This window comes from Tyto alba, unplaced genomic scaffold (genome assembly GCF_018691265.1).
Source record: "Tyto alba isolate M040663 unplaced genomic scaffold, T.alba_DEE_v4.0 Super-Scaffold_42, whole genome shotgun sequence".
Taxonomy (NCBI): Eukaryota; Metazoa; Chordata; class Aves; order Strigiformes; family Tytonidae; genus Tyto; species Tyto alba.
Genome location: NW_024881318.1, coordinates 27,188,541 through 27,212,558, shown reverse-complemented (window position 1 = coordinate 27,212,558; position 24,018 = coordinate 27,188,541). Strand labels below are relative to the sequence as shown.

The window sequence follows — 24,018 nt, the reverse complement described above, 5'->3', positions numbered from 1 at the left end:
AAGCAGAAAGCATTCATCATTCAGAACTCTACTTGGCAAAACTTCATCAGCTAATCAGCCTAACCTAGAAACTGGTGTTTAATCACAATCCCAGACCAACTGTGGCACACGCCCAAAGGGCATACCAGAAAGGTCATATAGGGATTTCAAGTCAATGGCCACAAGTCTGAAGGTAATCAACCTCAGTCTGGATCACATAACATGGTTGAAATTTGAAATTTTGCCTGATCTCTAACTCCTCTGAGAGCAATGATTGTTTTGGCACAGCTCATCAGAGCAAACATGCACAAATGTCCCTCTTTTTAGACTGGATCAAGGCAATTGTAAGTATAATTGGGGTCCCACTCATCATCTGGAGTTACACTTATCTCCTCCCCTACATAGCACAATCCTTTCCTATCACCAGGATCAGCATAATTTGCAGAGCAAGAGGGAAAACTGGGATGACTTTTTCTCCCCATTAGATAAGATGTTTTCACTCAGAAATACTGGCAATTCTGGATTTACAGAAAACTGTGCAATTCATATGCGCCACTGGCAGAATCCTTCACTGCAATGGATCCCAGAGCTGACACCCCAGTATACCACTGTTTCAGCCCTACTCCAGATGGGGGCTTGCTTTGTTGTTCATATTCAAGTCATGTAGTCATCATTTTCTTCACAATCAAACACTGGTATGCCCAGACTTCAGGTACTGAAACCACTACTGCTATAAAGCAATGGCAGTGCCTCCGAATGAAGTTCTATCTCTTGTCACACAGAAGCATTTTAACCAAGCTTACAAAAAAAAAAAAAAAAAACCAAACCCAAAACAAAACACTAAACCAACCCGAAAACCAAAACCAAGCAAAAAAAAAAAAAAAAAAAAGTATTGCTTTAATTCGTAAAAAGCAGAGAGAAAGCAAATCACTAACATGAGTCCTGTGGAAGCCATATGGACAATGTCCCCAAAGGAAAGAGTTTACAGCTAGATTTCTCAGTTTGTGCTGAATGTAAGAAGAAAAACCCATTCTCTCAAAAAACAAGCACAACAAAAAGCCCTCTTGCTGCAAAAGAAATGAAACTACAACCTGCTATGAATCCAATCCACTCTGCACCCTTGCAAGTATAGAGGACACAGAAGCAAACACACAGACTCAGTCTCAATAAATATGAAAGCAACCCTAATTATGTACATTCTTCCCTCAGCTAATCTATTCATCCTGGTCCCAACTTCTGGGCAAGCATCTATTAGGACCCGCCTGAAAGCAGTTCCACCATAAAAAGAGCAGCATTTGTTCATTCTTCCATCCACGCCTCTGCTACAGCTGTCCTTCCAGCTAATATGGATCAAACATGGCAATCAAAATATTTTCATAGCTCAAGGATATACACCACAACTCTCCCAAACATTACATAAAATCTGTTTGCAAAAGTTGAAATTTTAAACTGAAAGCCTAAAGTATCAGCCACGGTCTTTATTCTCAAATATTAATGTAATTCGCTTTAATTTGGGATTTCTGCGTACCTTCTAAATTAAAAGCAGCACTTTTCATAATTCAAAGTGAGCAGTGTGCTAGAGCCCAATCAATTCATTGCACAATGCTGACCCATCCATCCTTCCTATTGAACATTCAATCCTCTTTCCAATATTCTCTGAGTGTCCCTTGCTGCAGCTGGTTTCAGATCAACCAGGATCTCAGGTTTCCATGAGTGCCTGACCAGGCTGTAGGGCAGCAATAACACCTTCCTGCTCAGAGCTGGAGTTGCAGCTCAGCACGAGGTTGGCCTCCACGTACCTGTGCACAAGATGGTACTCAGTACTCTAGTCATTGCCAAAGACCTTAGGAGCCTCCAGCTTATTTAGTAAAAACCTATGGTAATTTCAAGAGAGAGAAGCAACTATTGCAAATAAAATTTTGTCTAGTTCTGCAAACAGGTATCTCAAAGCTTTTGAAACCTGCTGTATGTCACATCAGTCACTCCTCTTGCACCATCAAGAGTCAGAATTGTAAAATTCCTTGCAACTTGGTTTTCCTTGTATGTGATCATTACAGAAGCCTGGCTTTCTCTCCATCTCTTACCAAAGGCAAAAATATATAAGCTTGGAGTCCTGTGGAAGAAACCTACCTTTCTCAGGTAAAACTCAAAAAATAAATCTGTCGTAGATTTAACCTATCATTACACTTATTACCAATTTTAATACATTTATATAGCTTTTCATTCTTTACCCTCTCCACTTTGTTTATGCAGGAAAGTTCCCTTCCTAGAAAAACTTTTGCTTTTATCAAAGAAATCACTAATCTAAAAATCTTACAAAACGTATACAAAATTCTGAAAACAAACTCCACTGGATTTGATTTTTCTTTGAAGTGACTTTGCTTGACAAGTACCTAATTACAGCCTAATAAGCAGATTCATCTCTCCATCTTCACTTTGCAAAGTCTTTTTCTCCAATTCTACAGACTCCAGAAGTTCTAAGGTTTCCTTTCATGATGGTCATTTGCAGGGCTGTAAGCTATGACTATGCTGGGGCCTCCTTTCTTATGTTTACATAACGAAAAATGGAAGTTGAATCTTTATCTGGAGGACTATTTGGAGGTTTTTAGTAAGGAAAAATAGGTAACATTTGTACAGTCCATGTAATGATTAATGCAAAAGTGTCAGTCAAGCTACAATTCTGACAGGAACAAGTTAAACAGTGTTTGCATTTAAAAAACAGAAGAAAAAATCCCAAAACAAAACAATAAGGAAATATTTTCATGGGGAGATTTTTAAGCTTTTCTAATGAGTTTTAGAGAAAAATGTACTCTTACTGGTTGTGATAGCCATTATAATATAATTAGATTTACAATAAAATTCAGGATTGACAATATATTCGGTGCTCATTTTGTTAATGAGGTGGATACTTGACTACATACTTTTATATAGTAATAAAATATTTATTCACAATTAAGACAAAAGGCTCTTTTGCAGACTAAGTATCCACATGTGGAAAACCAACAGCATTAAGATGTAAACTGCATTTTTTATATTTTTTGAGTCCATTACAAATCTGAGTCTAGTATTTCTAAAATTTTTGTTTTGAGATTGCTTGTGAAATTCAAAATTTTAATCTGAAAGCTAAAAACTCATGCAAATTCTGTGAGTTTCAGAGAGTAATGAATCCCATTTTATACTGTATGTTAGCCTCCTGATCTGTTTAAATGGATAATGCCTGCTCATCACTTTCACCAACAATAACTTGCACTGCTAAATTATCAGTTAGTGCAGGCAGATAAAACAAGCCAACAGTTCAGTGGGTTCTGTTTCTTTATTCCTTTTATACACACGTACTGGCAGAGCTAGGATACTCCAGCAAGCCCACAAGATTTTTCCAAGCATTCATCCCCAAACCATCCAGAAGAACTTAAATTTTTCAAGTAAGGCATCTCTAGGCCTATTGTAGTCACATTTCTTACACAATGTAAAGGAAAAGGAGTGTGAGTAGCAAGACAGGTTCCTAAATGCATTTTCTCCACCCTCCCCCCCCCCAAAAAAAAAAAAAAGGGGGTAGCCAATAATGCTGCTTCTTGAAGACACGCCTGACACTAAATTACATCAACCTGAACATGCCAAGGCAGGCAGGGTAAAATTGCAAAATGTGGAACACTAGTAAGGTTGTGGGCAGCAGTTTTGTTCATAATGCTATCTTGGACAATTACCAAGGTTCGGGTGGTTTTCAGCTATGTCTAATTCATGGTTGGAGTGTCCCTGAGTCCCCAGAGTAACCTGAAACTAAAGTGTAACATAAACACATAAAGCTGTTTTGCTTTTTCCCCCCCCCCGTATGTCCTCCCTACCACCCTGAACTGCAAATTCAGTGTTGTCTGTGCAGTCACTTCTGGTTAATACATGATGACTATCACTCAAAACACATCTCTTTATAAAAATAAAGGTACATTTTGCTTTCACATGCAAATCCACATCTAAGAAACCCATAATTACATCTACAATGCCTCTTCTGTGTTAGAAAAATTTCTTTGAGTTCAGTAAGCTATTGGTATTAAACTTATTTCAGAATTTCAGATAGGTACACTCAAATTCCACATTCAAGTCCTTAACACCATTGAAACTCTCTTACACACAGAGTTCATTTTATGCTACAGAAACAGATCCTATTCAGTATCTTTAATAAGACAGATAATATATCTAAGAAAAAATATGATAAACACTTGAATAGAGAACTTTAAATATAATAGCTGCCTATATTTAGGATAAAATTTATGACCTCTATATGATGATACATTATAGTAAAGCTACAGACACAGGAGTCAGCAACAGATCAATTACCTTTTATTTCACTATCTTGGATGGTATAAAACTCTTGCTCCTGTCTGCCCTTTTCCACCTGCCCTAATATAAACAGAGAAATAGCAAGTTTACAGCAAGTTATTTTTGTATTCAGGATCTTCCTCTCACTTCTCCCTGAAGAAAATAAAACTTGGATCTGTCTCCCTATTAACTATGAATAATTCTCAATTCCTTGAAAAAACATATTCCTAAATGCACCAGATGGGCACTCTAAATACTCTCCTGAATTATCACTCTCCAACTCCTCAACCTCTGGCACACAGCATACTAAAGCTAGTTTGCCAAATCAGCAGATGACTTTAAAACACTGAAGAAAACATATTTGATCTAAATTTGCATCTGTTAACAAAATTCTTTACAGTTACTTAAAATAACTTTATAGGCAGATATGCCTGGCTGCGGGGGTGGGGAGAGGTATGGGAGATATGTTTGTTTTCTTGGGTTTAGTTTGTGTATTTTTCCATGAAGATTCATTGCAATACAGGCTGACAAACTGACACCTTTATATTTGGTGTAACATGACAGGAAAGAGAACCACTCCTTAATATCTAAGAGATGATTGAAGATAGCCATATTTTCAAAGCACCATGGCTTTTTTGGTCTTGCTAGTTATTTTCTAATCTCATTATTTAATCCATTGAATGCCTGAATAATAGAAATTTAAAATTCAATCTTTTTCTTTCACTACTTGAAAGTAAGGAAAACCAGACCATCTGACTGTTTCCCACTACACTAACTCTACAGGCACAAGCGATTTCAAGCCCATTTCCCAGGTTTCCAGGAAAGCCTGATTTCCCTGGCAGTCACTTCATCATACGTTTCAGCCTTTCAAATAACTTGAATCAAGTAATCCGTAAAGCTAACTCTTCTGTCCATTGATATATGCCTTCAAGCACTGTACATGAATGCTTTCCCCTTCTTCAAAGAAAAGGCAAAAATATCTCTTTGACAGTCTTCCACATTGTCCTAGATGTAAGCTAAGGCTGGCATCCTAGAGCCATGAGGAAATTATTGTCCCCTAAAGTTTAATAAACCCTGAAACAAACAGATTTAGGGGTGAAGAGTGGTGTTGTGGGGGGTTTTGCTGGTTTGGTTTTTTTTTTTTGTTTGTTTGTTTTTTGTTTTTTTGTTTTTTGTTTTTTGTTTTTCCTGTACAACTATCAACACATAAATAACTTGGCCACAGAGGATTAAAATTTGTTTAATTTTCCTTTAGCTTCATAAATAGAATAGTAATTTTTCTACATAGGTCTTACCTTCTGTATGCTGCAACTTCTCCTTAGGATGTAACCCAGCAGGACTGGGAGAGAAGGGCATCTCTTGATACTTTCTACAATGCAGGATGTAATTTTTGGTATAGGAATGCATTTTATTTATTGTACCGTTTGTTTAAGTATCATTTCATCTTTATGACTAGGATAGCATCACGCTTCAGGTGAAAGCTTCAAAGCTGAAGCCTACCTGGAAATCAGCAATGGAATACTTCTGATATTAAGGGTTCATAATAGCCTTGGGAATCAGGTTAAAACACCATAAAAATACAACTGATATACTCATCACTACGAAAAAATGACAGAATGTAGTGTCTATTGCCAAGACTAAAGACAGAGTTAAAACTAACTCTATTACCTACTTGCTACATATATATCAGCAGTTTGATATTATAGGCAGTATCTATGCCATCAATATGCCAAACCAAATGCTTGTACAAAGACTTCTGTATGCTCCAGAACACACAACTGTTAGAGGTTTGTACTCCATAACTCAGCACATGCCTTGAAACATACATCACTTCACACAAAGACTAGATATATTGACAGAGGAGTTGTCAGATGAAGACTACTAAACTCCCACCCTGTCTGGCTCAAGAAAGACCAGTAACAGGTGGTGTTGGGCACTGGGAGCATACAGGGTAACATAAGTGTCTCCCAGCTTTGTGTACTTTACTAAATCTTCCCTAGGCTTCTGCTTTTGGTCACTGCTGGAGACAAGACACTAGACAAGATGAATACTTGTTCTGGTTAAATATTATTAAATATCTGTAAGTATCCATATTTGGACATCTGCTCTGTCTGTTATACACTTTATATATTGTATGTATGAAATTAGACACATTTAAATCTGTAATTTAAAAGGCAAGACCTTTTATGAGCTATTAAAGTATCATAAAGATTGCTTTCTTGGACTAATACATTTTATGTAACAAATCTGCTACCTTGAAGAATTTCTGCAATTTTTATCTTTCATCTAAACATCAAATATTATGCACGCACATATATATGTATGTACTCTTACTTGGAAAGCTGGATGCTCTCCTGTACAATAGGCCTCCCTCTGTGAGCTAGACTCTACAATTCATGTGGTAACTTGAACACGTTTTAAAACTGAAGCTTCATTCTTCATTTTTATATCAGCTCTTTAGAAAATTAAATATTTCTCTTCGGTCAATACATTTGGTTATGCCTATGGCACAAACAGCTCAACTATCTTATATGAAAATCCTATCATATTTCACGTACATTGGTATTTAAAAACTAAAGTCTAACTACCTTGCTAAAATGCAACCTTTAAAACTAAATGCATATTTGATCTAAAGGTATCTGCACTCCATGATTTAGTTTCATTCACATTAGAAGAAAACATTAATGGTATATCAATACTACAAGAAAAATAACCTTTATTATCATTTTTGAATAATTATTCACTTGGTATCACCACAGGAATCTGAAAAGCACACTATTTTAGAATTTGATATCTCTCATCATTCTGCACTGAGATAGGTGATTAATCTCTACTTTACTTTTTTTTCCCCATAAATTAAGGGAAAGCAATTCCTGTGCTTCCCACAAAGTTCACTGCTTCCACACTGTATTTCTTCAATATCTAACAAAGAAAAATGAAGAATCAGAGATTTTGATCAGTTTTGCTAGCCTTGGAGAACTATCAAAACCCTGCCTACTTGGCTCTATTATAGACACACATCAGAACAATTGTGATCAGTGGGAAGCTGAGCAGTAAATTCTTACCAAGAGAAAAGCAGACACAAGGGAAGAGAATAGGCTTGCAGTTCTGAAGAGAAAAATGTTCCGTGGTTGCAACAGTGGATAGAGAAACAGAAAGGGAAAGGCACTTAAGCCAACAAACTGAAGTCTCCGATAATACCAAATTTATTACAGAATAAATAACACTATTTCTTACTTCACACAACAGGGACAAACAGGGACCCTGATTTGTTTGGGGGTTTTTTGTTTTGTTTTGGTTTGGTTTTTTTGCATTTTACAGCGCTTTCCAGAATAGCGGAAGAAAAGATGTACTAAGTAAACAAGCATGTGACCTCAGGACTATTTCTGATGTGCAACAGTAGGCATAGAAGCTACCCAAACTGTAGTAAGGTTGAGAACAGGCACTTGAGAATAGTTTAAATAAGCTCATGTTCTGTTGTTTCTCTGAAGGGTGTTAAGAACAAAAGAAAACCGCCTCTAGAAAACAGCCTCACAGTATTTTGTTCAGCTACTGCCTCCTTAAATTCTTTATTTGCCTCAGAGGAACAAGTGCTCTTTCAGCAGCCCTCTGAAGGCTTAGCTGAAGGTTACACCATTTCAGATGGACAAGTAACTCTAGCTGGGAAGTGACCAGCTGCCTATTCATGTACATAAACTAAGGAATTGGCCAGCACTAGAACTCAAATGCACTTTTGCTGCTTTTAAATCTTTTGTACTGAGAACTTGTGTTGGAAACAGTTAATCCTTTCAACAGTTCAATCTAGGACAAAAAGATGATTCTTCCTCTGTTGTGTGTCACTGAAAATTTAAGGCCAGTGTTCTTTAAGAAAGGCTATTAATCCACTTGTACCAGGAACACAGTAGTGACAATCAAGTCAATTTATCACACTAAATGCTGCGTTCATTACACAGAAATAATGAAGTAACAATTTAAGTACAGATTGCACTACAATGGACAATTAAGGGGAATTCCAACACCTCAACAACTGGAATACTTCCTTAATAAAGCAGAACTTAAATGTGGAGGCATGATTAGCTAGCTGTCCAAATTATTTTAATATCATAAAATCTTTAGCATCTTTATGTAATTCTTGTTTTCAAATATGATTTCAAGGAGAGGTTCTCTTACTTCACTTTGAATTAGTAAGACAAGACTATTATATCCTCATCAATTAGCAAGACTGAACTTTTTTCTCTCAAGTAAGTCACACAATTAAGTCTGATGACAGTGTAAGTTATTCAGTTTCCTCACAGTTGCACATATCTGTCAGCTTGCCAAAGCAGCACCAATAATAAAACCCCATGCATACAATACTTGGCTGACAATGTTTCAAAATTTTTAAAAGAATGACCCACACAGAACAATAGATTTTTAACAGTCAAACAAGTGAACCGGTCTGTAGATGCTTTCTCCCATACAAGAGAGGTTACCATCCCCAGAGCAGGACAACACAACCAAGTCCTATTACAATTTTCAGACAGGTCATTTTCATATGATACAATTTTCATATGAAACAAAATCTAACAACAGAATCCAGCAAAATTTTACAAGTTTTTGTGCAAACTCTCTTCAAGATAGTGAAACATGATGAAAGCCACTGAAAGTAATAAATTTTGGCATATGCATTTTGAGATAATATACCTTACAGTATCAGTTTTCAGCAATGAATCTCAAAGTACAAACCAATCAATTTGAGAGATACAATATCATAACCAGACCATAAAAGAGCATCTCTTATGTTAAGCAGTGATTTAGAGTAGTAATTTAAAATTTACTAGCTGTGTAGTTTCTAGAAATTATACTTTCACTAGTGTCTTTGTAGAGACAATGGTGATTTGCCTTTTAGTTACCCCAATATAATAAGTGAAGTGACTTACCATTCTTGCTGACATCCAGTTCCCTGAGATTAATGAGATTTGCAATGGATGCTGGCAATGTGGTTAGATCATTGTCTGGCAAACTCAGCTTGTGCAGAGACTGACAGTTAAAAAGTTGCTATTGAAACAAAGAAAAAAGTGAATGTGACTTTCTCTTAGTTTCTTCTATATAGCTATTGTTTTTAATCCCTTTAAACTTCTGACCTCACAGCTTGAAGGCTGGACTAGAGTCTTTGACTAAAAAAACCCTTTATTTAACTAGTTTTATTCAAAAGTGACTAAGTTTACAATGCTTAGGGAAGCAAAAAACTGCAAACTGTAACAACAATCCAGCAGCTATGCTTAACACATCCTACATATTCCTTCTAGTATCTCAGAAATCGAGACCTGTAGTTAAAAATAGTCTTACAAACATTGAAAAATATGCCATGTGATATCCCAGAGTTAATTACAGTTTCTTCAAAAAAGAATAAAATAAATTAATAGATGCATTTTAAAAAGTCAAATAGTTCTAGAACACAGGATTTGAGTAGGTATTGATCTTCTCTAAAGGTTTAAACTTGATTCCATTATATCTTACAATATTTTTTTACTTTCCATGCTTCCTAGCTCGAGTACATAAAAAAATCCAACAAAACCATGATGAAAACTAGTTAAAGTTTTATCTAAGGATATAGAAAACTGTGTAATCTCTTTTGTATACATGCATTATAATTTGTATCATTAGCTCAGTGCCAGATCTCTTCCTATATGTAAGGCACCTTGAGATGCTTACCCAAACACTTTACAAATTGACAAAATAGGGCAAGTAATATTAGTGTAATGGAAGAAAAATCCTCAAATGATACATAGGAAGCTTACAGATAGTACAAAATAAATATCTCTAAGTGACTGAAAAGGTTCATCCAAACAATTTATGATAAATATTCCTTTCCTGACAATTTTGGATAAGATCATTCATAAATACCTGGACTTGGTGTTCTTTTCTTTTGGAATTCTGATAAAAGGTCATACAAAACCAGGAAGTGTTCTGCAACTAAGAATTTATCCCACACAAAATCAGAGCAATGGGCTTAGTTCAATGAAAATTTCTTGGATCTCTCTCAATTACAAGGCCATTATTTCAACCACAGACTGTTGAACTAGCCCCATTCACATAACATTTGCATATACCACCCCAGAACAAAAGCTGACATAAATTAGCAAGATGGACGGTTCAAGGAATGAGCTTTAACATGCCTATCGATGTTTCCAATTCCTCAGAAATGTACACCTGTTAGAACTAGTTGATATCTTCAAGGCTTTGAAGAGTTACAAGTCACTGAGGATATTTATTATATGGAAAGAACTTCAGTGAAGTCACGTTTTGTAGCCATTTCTTTATTTCTGTACTTCAAGCAAGACTATATATTTAAAACTCACCCCTGAAAACAATCATCTGGAGTCTTGGAATCATTAGAAATTTTCCTGATTAGTCAGGTGAAAGTAAATGCAGCACAAGGAATTGCAAGATCCCTAGAGGAAAATGGGGGATGAAGGGGAGTTTTGTATGGCGTTGACTTTGCAATTGTTCCCATTTTTGTTTTGTTTGCATATTCAGTGATTAAGTAGATCATCATTACTGTTAGTGAACACCAGAATTAAGGACTATTTTACTGCAGAATTCCAATTTCTTCTGAACAGCAAAGTGAGAAGGAAAACTAGAATTGCTAGAGTTGGAGCTTTTCAGCACAATTGCACACTGTGGCACTTGGAATAAACAGGGTACCTTTTCAGGTGTGATTTAGCATACAAGATGAAAGCATTTCAAATGCCCAGTCATTTTCGAAAAACTGACTACACATCAGCGCTTTGCGTAAAGCAAAGTCCTTTTTGACCACCACCTTTCCCTCCACCACAGTTAGCTCATGCTGTCCTCTCAGACAGTCAACTACATTAAAGAGCTATACTGTAAGAACCAATTTTTTTAAGTACTCTGGAGTTCTGAAAAGATTGAAGGCAATTAAAAAAAGAAAGCACCACACAGCTGAGATTAGGTTGACAAGACTGCCCCAAACCTGTTGTGTTGTGGCATACAAATGGCAGCAGACTGCAAAACACAGATAAGAACACACCACCAGGGACAAAGAGTAATGGGAAGAGTGGGAATGCCTTCACAGGGCTTCAGAAAGCTGGAGAGAGCCTAACAAGTACAGCACCCTTTGCCTGAGATGGCTTAATTAGAAACCTTTTTCAGAATTAAAACACTAAATAAAAACCTGGGTTAGGGAAAAGGCATGCACAGCTTGAAATTCTGGATTCAAATCAGCTAGGGTAATTTCAAACATTACAGGCCTTCCCTGACAGATCTTCTATGAATAGTGTTAAGATTACAATTTCTGTCGAATGATTAAATAAAACACTTTTATTATGTCTTCAGTACTCCCTAATCTCTCTGCTTGTTTCCTTTACAGTATCTGAATTTGTGTATAGGGGTATTTTTCTTTTGAAGATTGAAAGGGTAGTAAAAAATAATGATTAAAATTACTTAAAAGCTGAAAAAAATACTTAGCTTCTCAAAAATAAGCCTATAAGGATGCCTTCTTATAATTTACAAACACATTAACATGAAGCAAGTATAGGCTATTACAGATCCCTGCAGTTCAGCAAATAAAAGCAAAAATGAACACAACATAAATGTTCAACCAGTCTTCCTAATCACATGAATAACTTAATCTTAGATTAGACCAAGGCAAGTGGTAGACTGCCCACCTCTCAGTGGCATCAAAATTAGATTTCATATAGGACCTGACTAATGAAATCAAATCACATGTAACAGAAAAAGGAAGACAAAGCAGACTATTTCTTCTGATCTAAAACACCAACATGTATCCATTTGATCACTAGACTAATCTTAAAAGAGGAAGACTGTACTAACAGAAATTTTTAAGAAAATTACAAGTTTGGGAAGAAGATATTTACTTAGTTCTTATGATTTGGGAAATAAGAACTTAATACAAGAAGAGGTCCAAAAATTTCCTTTTTTTTTTTTTTTTTTTTTTTTTTTTGGCTAAGAAAGGTATTTTATTCTGTTTATTAAGCATTCAATTTTATTCTTCTCCAATAAAGAATAAGCTACAGCAATGAAGTTCTGAAATCACCTGAAAAAAACTTGAAGGCTGACAAAAGCAAGCTACTAAAACCTAAAGTGACTAACCTTGGAGTAAAGGAGTATCCTGCTTGGGAAGAGACAAGAAGAGAATAGTGGAATTTCTAAACTATAAAAGACTTGACAAAATGTCTAGTTTTAATTTATATGTTATTAGCTCTGTTCAACGTTCAAATACAGATTTCCATTAATGGCTTTTTAGGAGCATTTAAGGTTGGATTTTCAAAAGCACTCAGCTGGTTTAAGACAGTTTTACTGAAATCCAGGGCTTCTGATAACTGTCAAGTTACTATTCTGGAATTGGTTTATTTTCTTATTTGTTTCATTTATCTTTCAAAACATCCAAACCAAAAAAAACTGAAGTGGTTATAGGAAACTTTACAGAAATCTAACAATGCATTCTATAGTTGTCCTGTGTGACAGAAGATTTGCACACAATTGTGACAGAACAATTTTCCATATTAAGTCTTTCATCTAACAACTAAGTTTTTAATTTCACCAAGATAGGACCTAGTACTAGAAACAAGTCTATTGCAGTGATCACTTAGTATTTATCGAAAGTCTCACTGGCAAAAATATTAATTATTTTCTCTAGTGTACTGCTAATTCAGCATGTAGTTTGTCTTCAGATTTCAGAACAAACAACAAATACTTCTACAATACAGATGTAACCAAAGTGGTATTCCAGCTCTCTAGTTTTTGAATTTAAGTTATCTGAGATACTTCAGAAAGTCTCTTCAGTCACATACTAAAGAAGAAAGCAAGACTTCAAGGGAATATTCTAGATTGTAGCTATATTTTGTGGGCATAGATATCTGGACATTAGACTGGTTTCTTCTAATCTTCATGTGTTATCAGAGATTCAAAATAATGCCACACTTTGTAGAATACAGCTAGTCATCTTAAACAGACACTGTCACAAAAACAAATTAGCCAGCCTCTTCTGCTATGTACCTCTTTTGGGCTGCATCACTTGCTTAAGCAGTTTCACTTTGATTCAGGCAGAAAACTGGTCAAGCTGGAACACAAAAACATTCCTTCTACCAGGGCTGCTTCTTCTGGGACCAATATTTACTAAAAAAATTCGTCAAACTGCAGCCTAAAAGCTCAAGTGGGAAGCTAGACACTATCAGCTTCTGCAATGCTGATGAAGTAACAGTTAATAAATGTAACTAAAAGGAAAACCACCCAACATACCTTTGGAAGCTCCTCAATCTGATTAGCATCTAAATAGAGTTCTTCTAAGGTCTTTTCAAAAGTCAAAATCTCCTTAGGCACCTGTTCCAGGTTGCAGTGAGAATAATCAAGTGTAGTGACTGTTTCCTCCTCTCCACGAAGACAGCGGCATGGCACCAGCCGCACAAACAAATTCCGCTTTGTTGTCATTTTCAGGCACTGTAAAACATAAATTGGTCGATTTAATAACGAAGATAACTTCAGAAATACTCATGTGGACAGCTTCTCAAATTTCCACTGGCTGCTAAATACTTAAAAAAAAAAGAAGTGTATACATATCCACCTCTGGGGGGGTGGACAGATGAGGAAAGAGTATTTGCTTTCGTTTAAACACAACAGATGTGTAGCAGCATTAAATGGTGTTAAAATACCTACAGACCCCAGAACATGAAGTCAAAATTTAGGCTGCAACTTATCACCTGATAACACAGCCCTGCATTGCAGAGAAGCTGAGAATTTTGAAGCAGCAATTCTGAAGTGTCCATTGTGTTTTTAAAACAGTTTATTTTTACCTTTACAAAGGTTACTGGGATAATATTTTTGCTTAATACAATAAAATCCACCCTCTACAGAGCACTAAAATATAGCTATAGGAAAGCTAAATTATTTTATTTGATGAATAAGATTAAAATCATGTACCGCAATTACAAATCCCTAATTTAAAGACAAAAATATAACAAAAAGAACCAGTGTGGTTTTTACCAACTGTTCTATCTACAGTTTAAAAGGAAAGGTTTCCAAGTGTTCAGATAAAAAAGTGACATCTTTTTGCAATTCCATTCAGTCTGGAAAAATTCAGTACATCTTGCTGTGCACATGGGAATTAAGGAAACTTCACCTTGCAATTGAAATGTATTTTTCTCCCTTTGAACTCTGTCATTGCTATAGCAGTCCCCTCTGATCTCCGTGGCTTCTACAGTATTTCCACTCAGCAGGATACAGCAAACCTAAATAGTGCAAACTGACTAGCTGATTACTGGTGGCGTACATCAGCCATGTTTTGCCTCCTCTCAGCAAGAGCACGAGTTTAGGTCTCTTTCCACTAATTAGTGATTAATTTTCACAAAATTCAGAAACAATCATCTTCAAAATGTCACCTCAAGTTTCAAGTTTGGCTGAAATCAGATGACAGACTCAATTTTTCAGGAAGGACCAACATGTGCAGACAGACAAAGTCATGCGAGCTCCATTTCCTCAGGAAATTGGTCTAAAAATACATACTTTCACAAAACAGCACTGAGTATTTATTTTCCCAAACTCCCAACACTACAAACTAAACTGTCTGGGGCTTTATCTTCATTATTTTGAAATTGCAGAAATTGTATTTCAACTTTTGGATTGATGACAGAAACTTTATTCTTCGAGTGCCAAAAAAGTCTTTCAGACACAGTTAGCAGACTGCACTTCAATTTTCAGACAGTATGCTAGTAATATAGGGAGAAAATAAAATACCATAGCCACTGCACTGCATGAAGTCACAGGCTGTGACACCGCTCTTCTTACTAAGATGAGAAAAAATGTCACACACTTGGATTTTCCTCTATGAACAGCTAGCTTGCCAAGTACTTCACAGTATGTTTAATTTATATGAGAGCCGGTCAAGGAACTCCTGTACTTCAGTGTTTTGACTAAACAGAAGTACAATTTATCACTCAGGCTGGGTACAGTCAGATTCTACTTTCATCCATTAAAAAGATGGAAGAAAACTCTTCATTAGTGACATGTCAAGACTTCCTTTTTTAACAGTGCCTCAGTGTTGCTAGGATTTTATCTTTCTGAACACTTATCACCTCCCATAAAACTCCAGCCATATTATTTAAATAAAAAATGATCTAAAAATAAAAATATATAACTGTATTGCAATGCAAAGAGTTTAGAGACTGCAAATTCCACACTGGGGATTTCCACAGAATGGGAAAGTCAGCAAAAGAGGCAGTGTAACCTCCTCCTGCTCATTCCACAGGACAGGCTCCAGCATGACATCCTCCAGCCACCCACAGCCAGATGACAAAGATGCTAGAAGCTGGTGTGCTCACTGGGCCAGAGCTACCCATGCCTTCTCCAAGCTTCAGAGGCCACACAAAGACAGAAGAGGAATTCCATGGCCAACATTTACAAACAAAAAGTTTTTGACAAAAAGAAGTATCACCTAATTTTGTTATTACTTCAGAAATCTGCAGAGCTGTGGAAAAAACACACCACTTCAGAAAGAAGCGCCACCAGCAGTCTCTTCAAACAGGAGTGTAAACAGAAGAACACATGCCTTGGAAACAACAAGGACTGGAAGCGGAGATTGTATGTGTGAGTTGATTACCAGAAGTCTGGATGGGGAAGACACATCTATCATACAGCCATCAATAAGGTCACTTCATCCAGTCATTTCAACTTCTGAGAATTATGTTTTGGTTTCAAGAATATGAAAATGTCCACTACATGGTTTATATAAATAATGAAATAAGTTACTCTTTTTCATTCAAATGCTTCATAAAGAGCATACATCACACTGTTCACCCCCCTCTTTTTCAGTGGCTGTTCTCTTCACACCTAGTCTTACTTACTCAGGTCTCAAAAGTTTCTGAAGCAATAAAACTTTTAAGGCCTAACAATGCAAAACACACATACCTAGTTTTCCTAACTTACTCCTTTACTTTGTAAGAGAGACCTTGAATTTAAGGAGGAGGAAGGGTGAAAAAAGGAGGATTTTTTTAAAAGATCACATACATCTACAGGACTGTAAAAACATATCAGTAAATAAATGCCCGTACAACATCAGTGTTGGGTCGTATCTCCAGTCAGTTATCATGGCAGCTAAAGTACTTAAACTCATAGCTCACGTCTCAAGCCTAAATAGTGTAACTCATGTTTAAGTAACAAATAAAAAACACTCCCACCAAACCATTGATTTGACCAACTTGCACATACATCTAATTATAATGCTACAAAGACCAGAATGACCCAAGAAAACTGCTCTTAAATAAATGTAGGAAACTATGCAATGTGATTTAGTTCAAATTTGTCTTATGTTTGTTCAAATTTTACTTCTACACATATATGAAGAATTGTTTAGCACTGGTATTCTACAACAGAGATGGCTGCCAATGCTCAGAATGGATGCAGCAGGATAGTCACATCAAGTATTCCACACCAACACTCTTCTACAATATATATTTATATATACAGACAGGCAGACACACACCCCCTCCCTATCTGCCTGTCCACCTGTCTTGTGGTCAGCTGTTGAAGCAGAAAAACTGTAATAGAGGAAAGAAAGGATGCACTTCAGAAGAGACCACTGTTACAGTTATCAAACACCGGGAAATGTAATGTCACACAGAACATGCGATTCTCTTATATTGCTCAAAATAAGAACTTCACCACGGATAGTTTGGGTAGATGCACAGAAGATAGGGAACACAGTGTATAGCGTTGTTCCCTTGCCACAAAACAGGGAAGTCTAGCAAGCAGAAAAATCTTCATTTCATAATATCACAACATCAGACCACCTGAAGGCACCAAATCAAATGTAAAATTGCTTTGCAGATCTACAACACTGTGATAGAAGCTTATTTTTCTCCACTAAACTCCTCTAAATTTTTATGAGGCAGATCTACTAAAGAACTCAGAGGAGGAAAAAAAAAAAACCACCCACAAACAAACACCCCTTGTTCCCTGAACCATTAAAGCCTTAACACATAAGTGTACCTCAGGTTCAGTCTTCACAGCCAACAGAGGAAAAAGTAAGATGTTCATATAGGGGTTTTCTGTTTTTTACTTCTTGAAGGAATAGGAAGGGGAAAACATCATTCTATAATTAGAAGCTTTTCTTTGTAATCATTAAAGGCTCAAAAGCTGGAGTGCATAAGGGAGAATTAATTGTGAAGACTCAATCTACCATCCAAAAAAAACTAAACGTTTTAAAAAAAAAAAATCTAGTTTAAATTTATATAGTTGCTAACTAGAAGCAATCAGATTTTTGATCACATTTTTTTTTGCTCCATGAATCATTTTTAGCATGTATTTCACACCTCTTCTTCCAAGCTTATTTGAGGATCACATCTAAGGATCAGAGATGTTGTAGTATCTGTAGTAAACTCAAAACCGAGTGATTTAAACTACACAGATATGTTTATTTCAGTGAAGATATGTTTATTTCATTTTCAGTCTTCACTCATTCATATACATTAACTGTGACAGTAATAGGAAAAAAAAATCCACAGTAACTACACAAAATGGAACAAAGAATAATGTTATCTATTGACCTGCCTATATCCTGAAGTTAGCAACAATTACACAGACAGGTTTTCTTCTAGGGGTTCAGTGGTGGTGAAGGCTAATTATTCTGTGAAGTCTCAAATTTGTGAGAAAAATTGTTTTCTGAATTAAGTATTGTAGTGATTTAAGTATGGCATCACGGTAGTGTTTTACCAGTATGATCCAAAAGAGAGGGAGATAAGAGTCCACAACTGAAAGATTCTTTGCTCTAAAACTGTACACAATTTCTTTAATATAACTTATATCAAAGCTTCATCTTATTTTTTCTGCCTTATATCTACATAACTAGATAGGTATCAGTTCATATAGTCTATCCTGTTTGAGACCATGAATGACTTAGAGAACTTCAAAGTTTCAGAACTGATAAGCAAGGCAAAACTGACCAAGAGGTATTATGGCACTTGCTCAAGTAAGGTCACAGTGTTCAAGTAAAGAAATATTTTTTAAAAAAAAAATCAACTCTTCCATTTTGAAATTGAGGGTTCTCTACCTCAAGATACACGTTTTCCCCACCTCTCCAACTGATCAAACAGTAGACAAAGTATCTACTGCCAGCCTCTGATTTAATTATAGCTATCAGCCCTCCACTGTTACCAGCAATGGTTGACACTTGCTATAAGCCAGTTATAACAAGTGGAGAATACTGTGTAATTAATCAATATCAAGAAAAAAAAATATCAGAGAATCTAGGGCAAAGACTATAATTCTATGAGATCTACACTGTAATAAGAGCGGATTGTATCTATGTGGTGGGTTGACCTTCACTGTCTGTCAAGTGCCCATCACGCCACTCTACCACTCTCAACTTCTCTACCTCCTCCCCCCTGAGCAGTGCAGGGGGACAAGGAATGGGGATTGTGGTCAGTCCATCACACATTGTCACTGCCGCTCCTTCTTCCTCACACTCTTCCCCTGCTCCACTGTGGAGTCCCACCCACAGGAGAGAGCCCCCCACAAAGTTCTCCAACATGGGTCCTTCCCACAGGCTGCCGTTCTTCATTAACTACTTCAGCATGGGTCCTTTCCATGCAGTGCAGTCCTTCAGGAACAGGCTGCTCCCCCACAGGGTCACAAGTCCTGCCAGCAAACCTGCTCCAGCGTGGGCTCCTCTCTCCATGGGGCCACACGTCCTGCCAGGAGCCTGATCCGGCATGGGCTTCCCATAGGGTCACAGCCTCCTTTGGGCATCCACCTGCTCTGGTGTGGGGTCCTTCATGGGCTGCGGGTGGGGATCTGCTCCACCATGGACCTCCCTGGGCTGCAGGGGCACAGCCTGCCTCGCCGTGGTCTTCCCCAGGGGCTGCAGGGGAATCTCTGCTCCGATGCCTGGAGCACCTCCTCCCCCTCCTTCACTGACCAGAGTTGTTCCTCCCACATATTCTCAATCCTCTCTCCTGGCTGCTGTAGTGCAGCAGGTTTTTATGCTTTTTAAAATAGATTATCACAGAGGTGCTACCAATATCACTGACTGACTCAGCTTTGGCCAGTGGTGGGTTCATCTTGAAGCTGGCTGGAACTGGCTCCATCTAACATAGAAGCAGCTTCTGGCATCTTCTCACAAAAGCCATCCCTGCAGCCCCCACTGCTATCAAAACCTTGACACTTTCAACCAACACAATCTATAAATTGTGAAATATTTTTAGTGAATAGAATAGAAATCATTGGAAGCAGAAAAGCAAGGCATTGGTTTGAAAGATCGTGAACAATGACAGAAAGCAAGAGCAACAGCAATCTTGGATACACACTAAATACTAATCCAGTAAACACAGCATCACCCAGTGAAACACCACTTTACTGGAACTCTGATTATTCCCTGCACACTCCTGTCATTCAAGTACCTGGCAGCCCAGCAGCACCTGCAGGTCTGACAGAGTCCCATGAGACATTTTTATTTAACCATATATATATATATATAAATAAAACAAACCAAAACAGACAAAAAAGAACACACACAAAAAAAACCAAACAAACAAACAAACAAAAAAAAAACAGAAACCAACACACAGCCCTCCAAGTATCATGTTTTTTTGAAAATTCTAAGATAGACTTGTTACAAGTAGAAGTTCACAGCAATTTTGTTCCTAATCTCTGTTAATATACTCTAAAAGCAACAGTTTCACTGCACATTAGTCCTTCACATTTCCCCTCTGGTGCTACCAGGATGTGACCGCTCATACTCTAAGCTGGTGAAAGTACTTTTCCTCCCCCTCAAGCCTTTCAAAAGGGTGTTTACCAGTTCCATCAGCAACAGAGCTGAAAATGAAACCAGCTACCAGATGCTTATACAGAAAAGGCACAAACAGCTCTGCAAAAAAATATCTGGTCAGCTTCTTTTTAGCCCACGTCACTATCTATAAACAAGTCCAGAATTATGGACCTGAGGATGTGCAAACACAGGAAAGCAAAAAAGACTGTGGTGGGAAGTGTGACAAATACAAGAAAGCTTATTTGGCCAAGTGACAGAAGTCCCAACATACTCATGTTGAAACAAAGAATTACGAACAAAAAAAAATTATTAAGAATCTTATTTAATCCACAAAAACAAACAAACAAAAAACTACAAACAAAACTAAACCAAAACAAAGCAAACAAGCAAACAAGGAAAAAAAAAGAATTCATTACTTTTACATTTAAAAAATTCAGTAGAAAGTGAAGCTTCTGATACTGGATATAAAAACATGAACCAGTCTCTCTAGCAATGTTAAAAGTTTTTCTCTTCCTAAAGCAACAACATGCACCACAGAAGATACCAAGACAAAGGCTATTTGGCTTGATGATGAAAGATGATCTATTGTGAAAATTCAGAGCACAATTCAAATTAATCTCTTCCAGATAATGACAGCACTAGTTCTCATGAATTTGGGGAAACTGTAAACATCTTAGTCTTTCAAGGAAGGCAAAATCTCCTGGGCTCTTACAATAAAGTAAGAACACAATTATCCTTCATTCTTTAACCTCAGAAATTACTTGGCATCTCTTGCTCATCAGCAAATTATGTAAAGAAGCTGGGGGCAGGAGAGGCACTGAAGGTTGGTTCAGGCTTCCCCTAATATCAATCAAGTCCTCTTGGATGGGAATGGTGAGGTCTTAATTTAACAGACAGCAACCAGTACGTTGCAAACCCCAGCCTGGAAGTTTGTTTCTCTGCAGTCTTTTTTATTGTTCTCTTTAAAGGCAGAAACTATGGCTCAAACCTGATGATCACTGACAAGGAGCTGAAACATGAAAAGACAGCATGTACTGTGAAAAGACTGCCTCTTTGTACATGGCAATGGCATTCTCTGGTTGAAGTGTCAAAGCCTCATTTGGGTGACAATGCCAAATTAAGGTATTCTCACATTCTCCTCCCTATCATCCAAGCTATTTCTTTCTGACTCTTCTAGAAAAAAAAAAAAAAAAAAAAAAAAAAAAAAGAAAAAAAGAAAAAAAAAAGAAAAAAAAAAGAAAAAAAAAGAAAAGATATTTTGCAAAACTGGATTGCTCATGTCATTCATTTCACTGAATGAGATTTGCAAACACTCGGGTCAGTACATAACAATGAACTGCAGTGCTAAACTCTGGGGGATGGAACAAGGGGTAAGTAATAAAGGGGATTTTGGAACCATTTCACCATTTTAATGTGAAGCTATAGTCTGAGCCTCCCCACTCGCGATAAGAAAACAATGCTCAACTGCATCCATGGCTGCATGTCCTCATGCAGGAAAGGAACACCAAAAAACACGCTGTACTTGCTCACATACAGCATTCACAGTGAAAGAAATAAAAGGCACTACTCATGAAGCAACAATGGTGAATGGTAACAACAGGAGGAGGAACACATTAGTGAATACAGCAAATAACTACCAATTGTTAAATGCAAAAATATGAAGGATTCTTGCTACATTTTTTGAGAAAATGAAGGGAACAGAGAGAACAGAAATCAGTTTTCCTTCTACTGATTCAACAGCTGCTAGGACATAAGAAAACCAGTGATACTCTACTTCTATCTTGCAGAAATACAAAAACTCAAAGCTGGTAACACAACTCAAAGCTTCTCTTCAGGTTAATTACTTTCCAAGCTACCAGTGCTTCTATATATTTAAAAAACCGTCCTGGGTTTGAGTGAGTGATGGGGTATTTTGGTAGCAGGGGAGAGGGCTAAAGAGGTGGCCTCCTCTGAGAAGCTTCTCAAAGCTCCCCCAGCTCCAAGTTGGCCCCACCTCTGCACAAAAACTGAGCCAATCAGCTGTGCCTCTGCGATAACTTATTTAAGAAGGGACATAATAAGGAGGAGTTGTGGCAGCTGGATGAGCACCAAGGTCAGTGGAGGAACGGAGGAAGAAAGGAGGGGGGAGGTGTGCCGGAGCAGAGACCCCCCTGTATCCTGTGGTGAGACGGCAGGGCGGCCCCCCCTCAACACCCATGAAGATCTGCGATGGAGCAGACACTGATTTATGGCCTGTGAGGTGTTTTGCCTGGATAATCAAGGTGTCTGTACCCAAAGAAGGCCGGGGTCTTATGGGAGAAGGTAGCCCCTGCTGTTGTAGTTCAGCGCTGGGAGGATTGCAGCATGTGGGGGAGTCCCACACTGGAGCAGCTCGGGAAGGGCTGCAGCTGTGGGAGGGAATCCAGTTGAAGAAAGTTGGTGACCCACGACAGAGCAGTGTGGGGAATGCTGCGGCCCATGGGAGGGACTCATGTCACAGAAAGTTTGTGGAGAACTGTCTCCTGTGAGAGGAGAACCACGCTGCAGCAGGGGGAACAAGTTCCAGAAGCTCCCCCCACTGAAGATGGAGAAGCGGCAGCGCTGACTGCACCCCCCATTCCCTGCCCCTGCGCCACTGGGGGAGGAGGTAGAGACATCGGGAGCAGAGCTGAGCCCGGGAAGAAGGGAGGGGTGGGGGGAAGGTGTTCTCAAGATGTGGCAATGCTTCTCACTGTCCTACTCTGTTATGTGTTGTTGTTAGTGTCTGTAATAAATCTATGGGTTTTTTTTTCTTCCCCTAAAGAGTCTGCCTTTTGCCCATGACCCTAATGGGTGATTTGCCCCTCACGGTCCTATCTCAATTCCCAAGCCTGGCTCATTTTTCCCTTCTCACTGCCGGAAGAGAAGGGAGGAGTGAGCAGCTGTATGGTGTTTGGCTGCTGACCAGGCTCAAACCACAACAAAAACAAAACCCAAAAAACCTCAGAGAAACAAAAACACCTACCCACTTCCATGGGCCAGGGCAGCAAGATAATTTCAGGTAACTCTGAGAAGAACAATGCCACGTGTGAATTCTGGAGACGTTTGCTTAAATTATCAATATCTTGTATTCTATGACGTTAAATTCTAACCAGATTTCAATTTACTATTTCTATTTTGTTTTGATTTAAAATACCTAGAAATCCTCTACACAATTAAGATCTGAGTTCTTCATCAAACTATTTTATAAAATCTCTATTTAGTTGTAGTGGTGTTGATAGTATCAATAACATCTTGGTTAAACAGCCGCATTCTCCCTCTTTATTGAAACTAGAGACCATCTAACCAGATATTTGTTGCAACAATTATTTTCCAGCTTTGAAATTTAGCTAAACTGCCTCTGCTAAAACAAACCTGAAGAATTTTTATGACAAGTAAAACCCACCCAAAGTATATAAAAAGAAATCTTTGGAATATTTATTTCTATTAATTTCTGTAACTGTAAAAAAGCAGCAATACAGCAAAGCAGTTAGTACTTGGCCTTATGCCAAAATCTTAACAATGACCAAACTAGACTGACTTTGTGAAAACAAAGCAACAAAAGTATTATTTTTAAACTGAGAGAAGAAGCAAAAAACTTCTTGGCAAATACCTACATAATAAAATACTCCAAGTATAATCTTTAACTGAAATGCAGTAATATTCAATATCCTTATAATCCTAGACCAAGGCATCAGTAAGGCTCAGATTTATCAGAGTACCAATCTGTAATTTAAGGAAAGATCCGTTATAGAAACATCCTTAGCAAAAAAAAAAAAAAAAAAAAAAGAACATGAGAAAAATTACAGATTAATTTTACAGTAAAAAATAAATTTAAAAATGTTCAAATATCCAAACAATTGTAGTTTTGCTTCTATTTTTATATTGACTTTTCCTATTAACACTACATAATAACTACACAGTAACACTTATACACACACACACAC

The 24,018-nt window shown here is 37.4% G+C and overlaps 1 protein-coding gene across 6 annotated transcripts in view; it reads right to left on the bottom strand.

Moving 5' to 3' along the window:
- The window catches only part of ERBIN (erbb2 interacting protein), a 129,143-nt gene that overhangs the window by 60,376 nt on the left and 44,749 nt on the right, over window positions 1-24,018 (bottom strand). For all 6 annotated transcript variants that reach the window (XM_042804493.1, XM_033009175.1, XM_033009179.1 and 3 more), the window contains exons 4-5: window positions 13,558-13,755; window positions 9,213-9,330 (exon numbers count right to left, since the gene is read on the bottom strand). In XM_042804493.1, coding sequence (XP_042660427.1) covers window positions 9,213-9,330; window positions 13,558-13,746 — 307 coding nt within the window. In that variant the 5' untranslated portion in view covers window positions 13,747-13,755. The remainder of the gene's footprint in view (window positions 1-9,212; window positions 9,331-13,557; window positions 13,756-24,018) is intronic.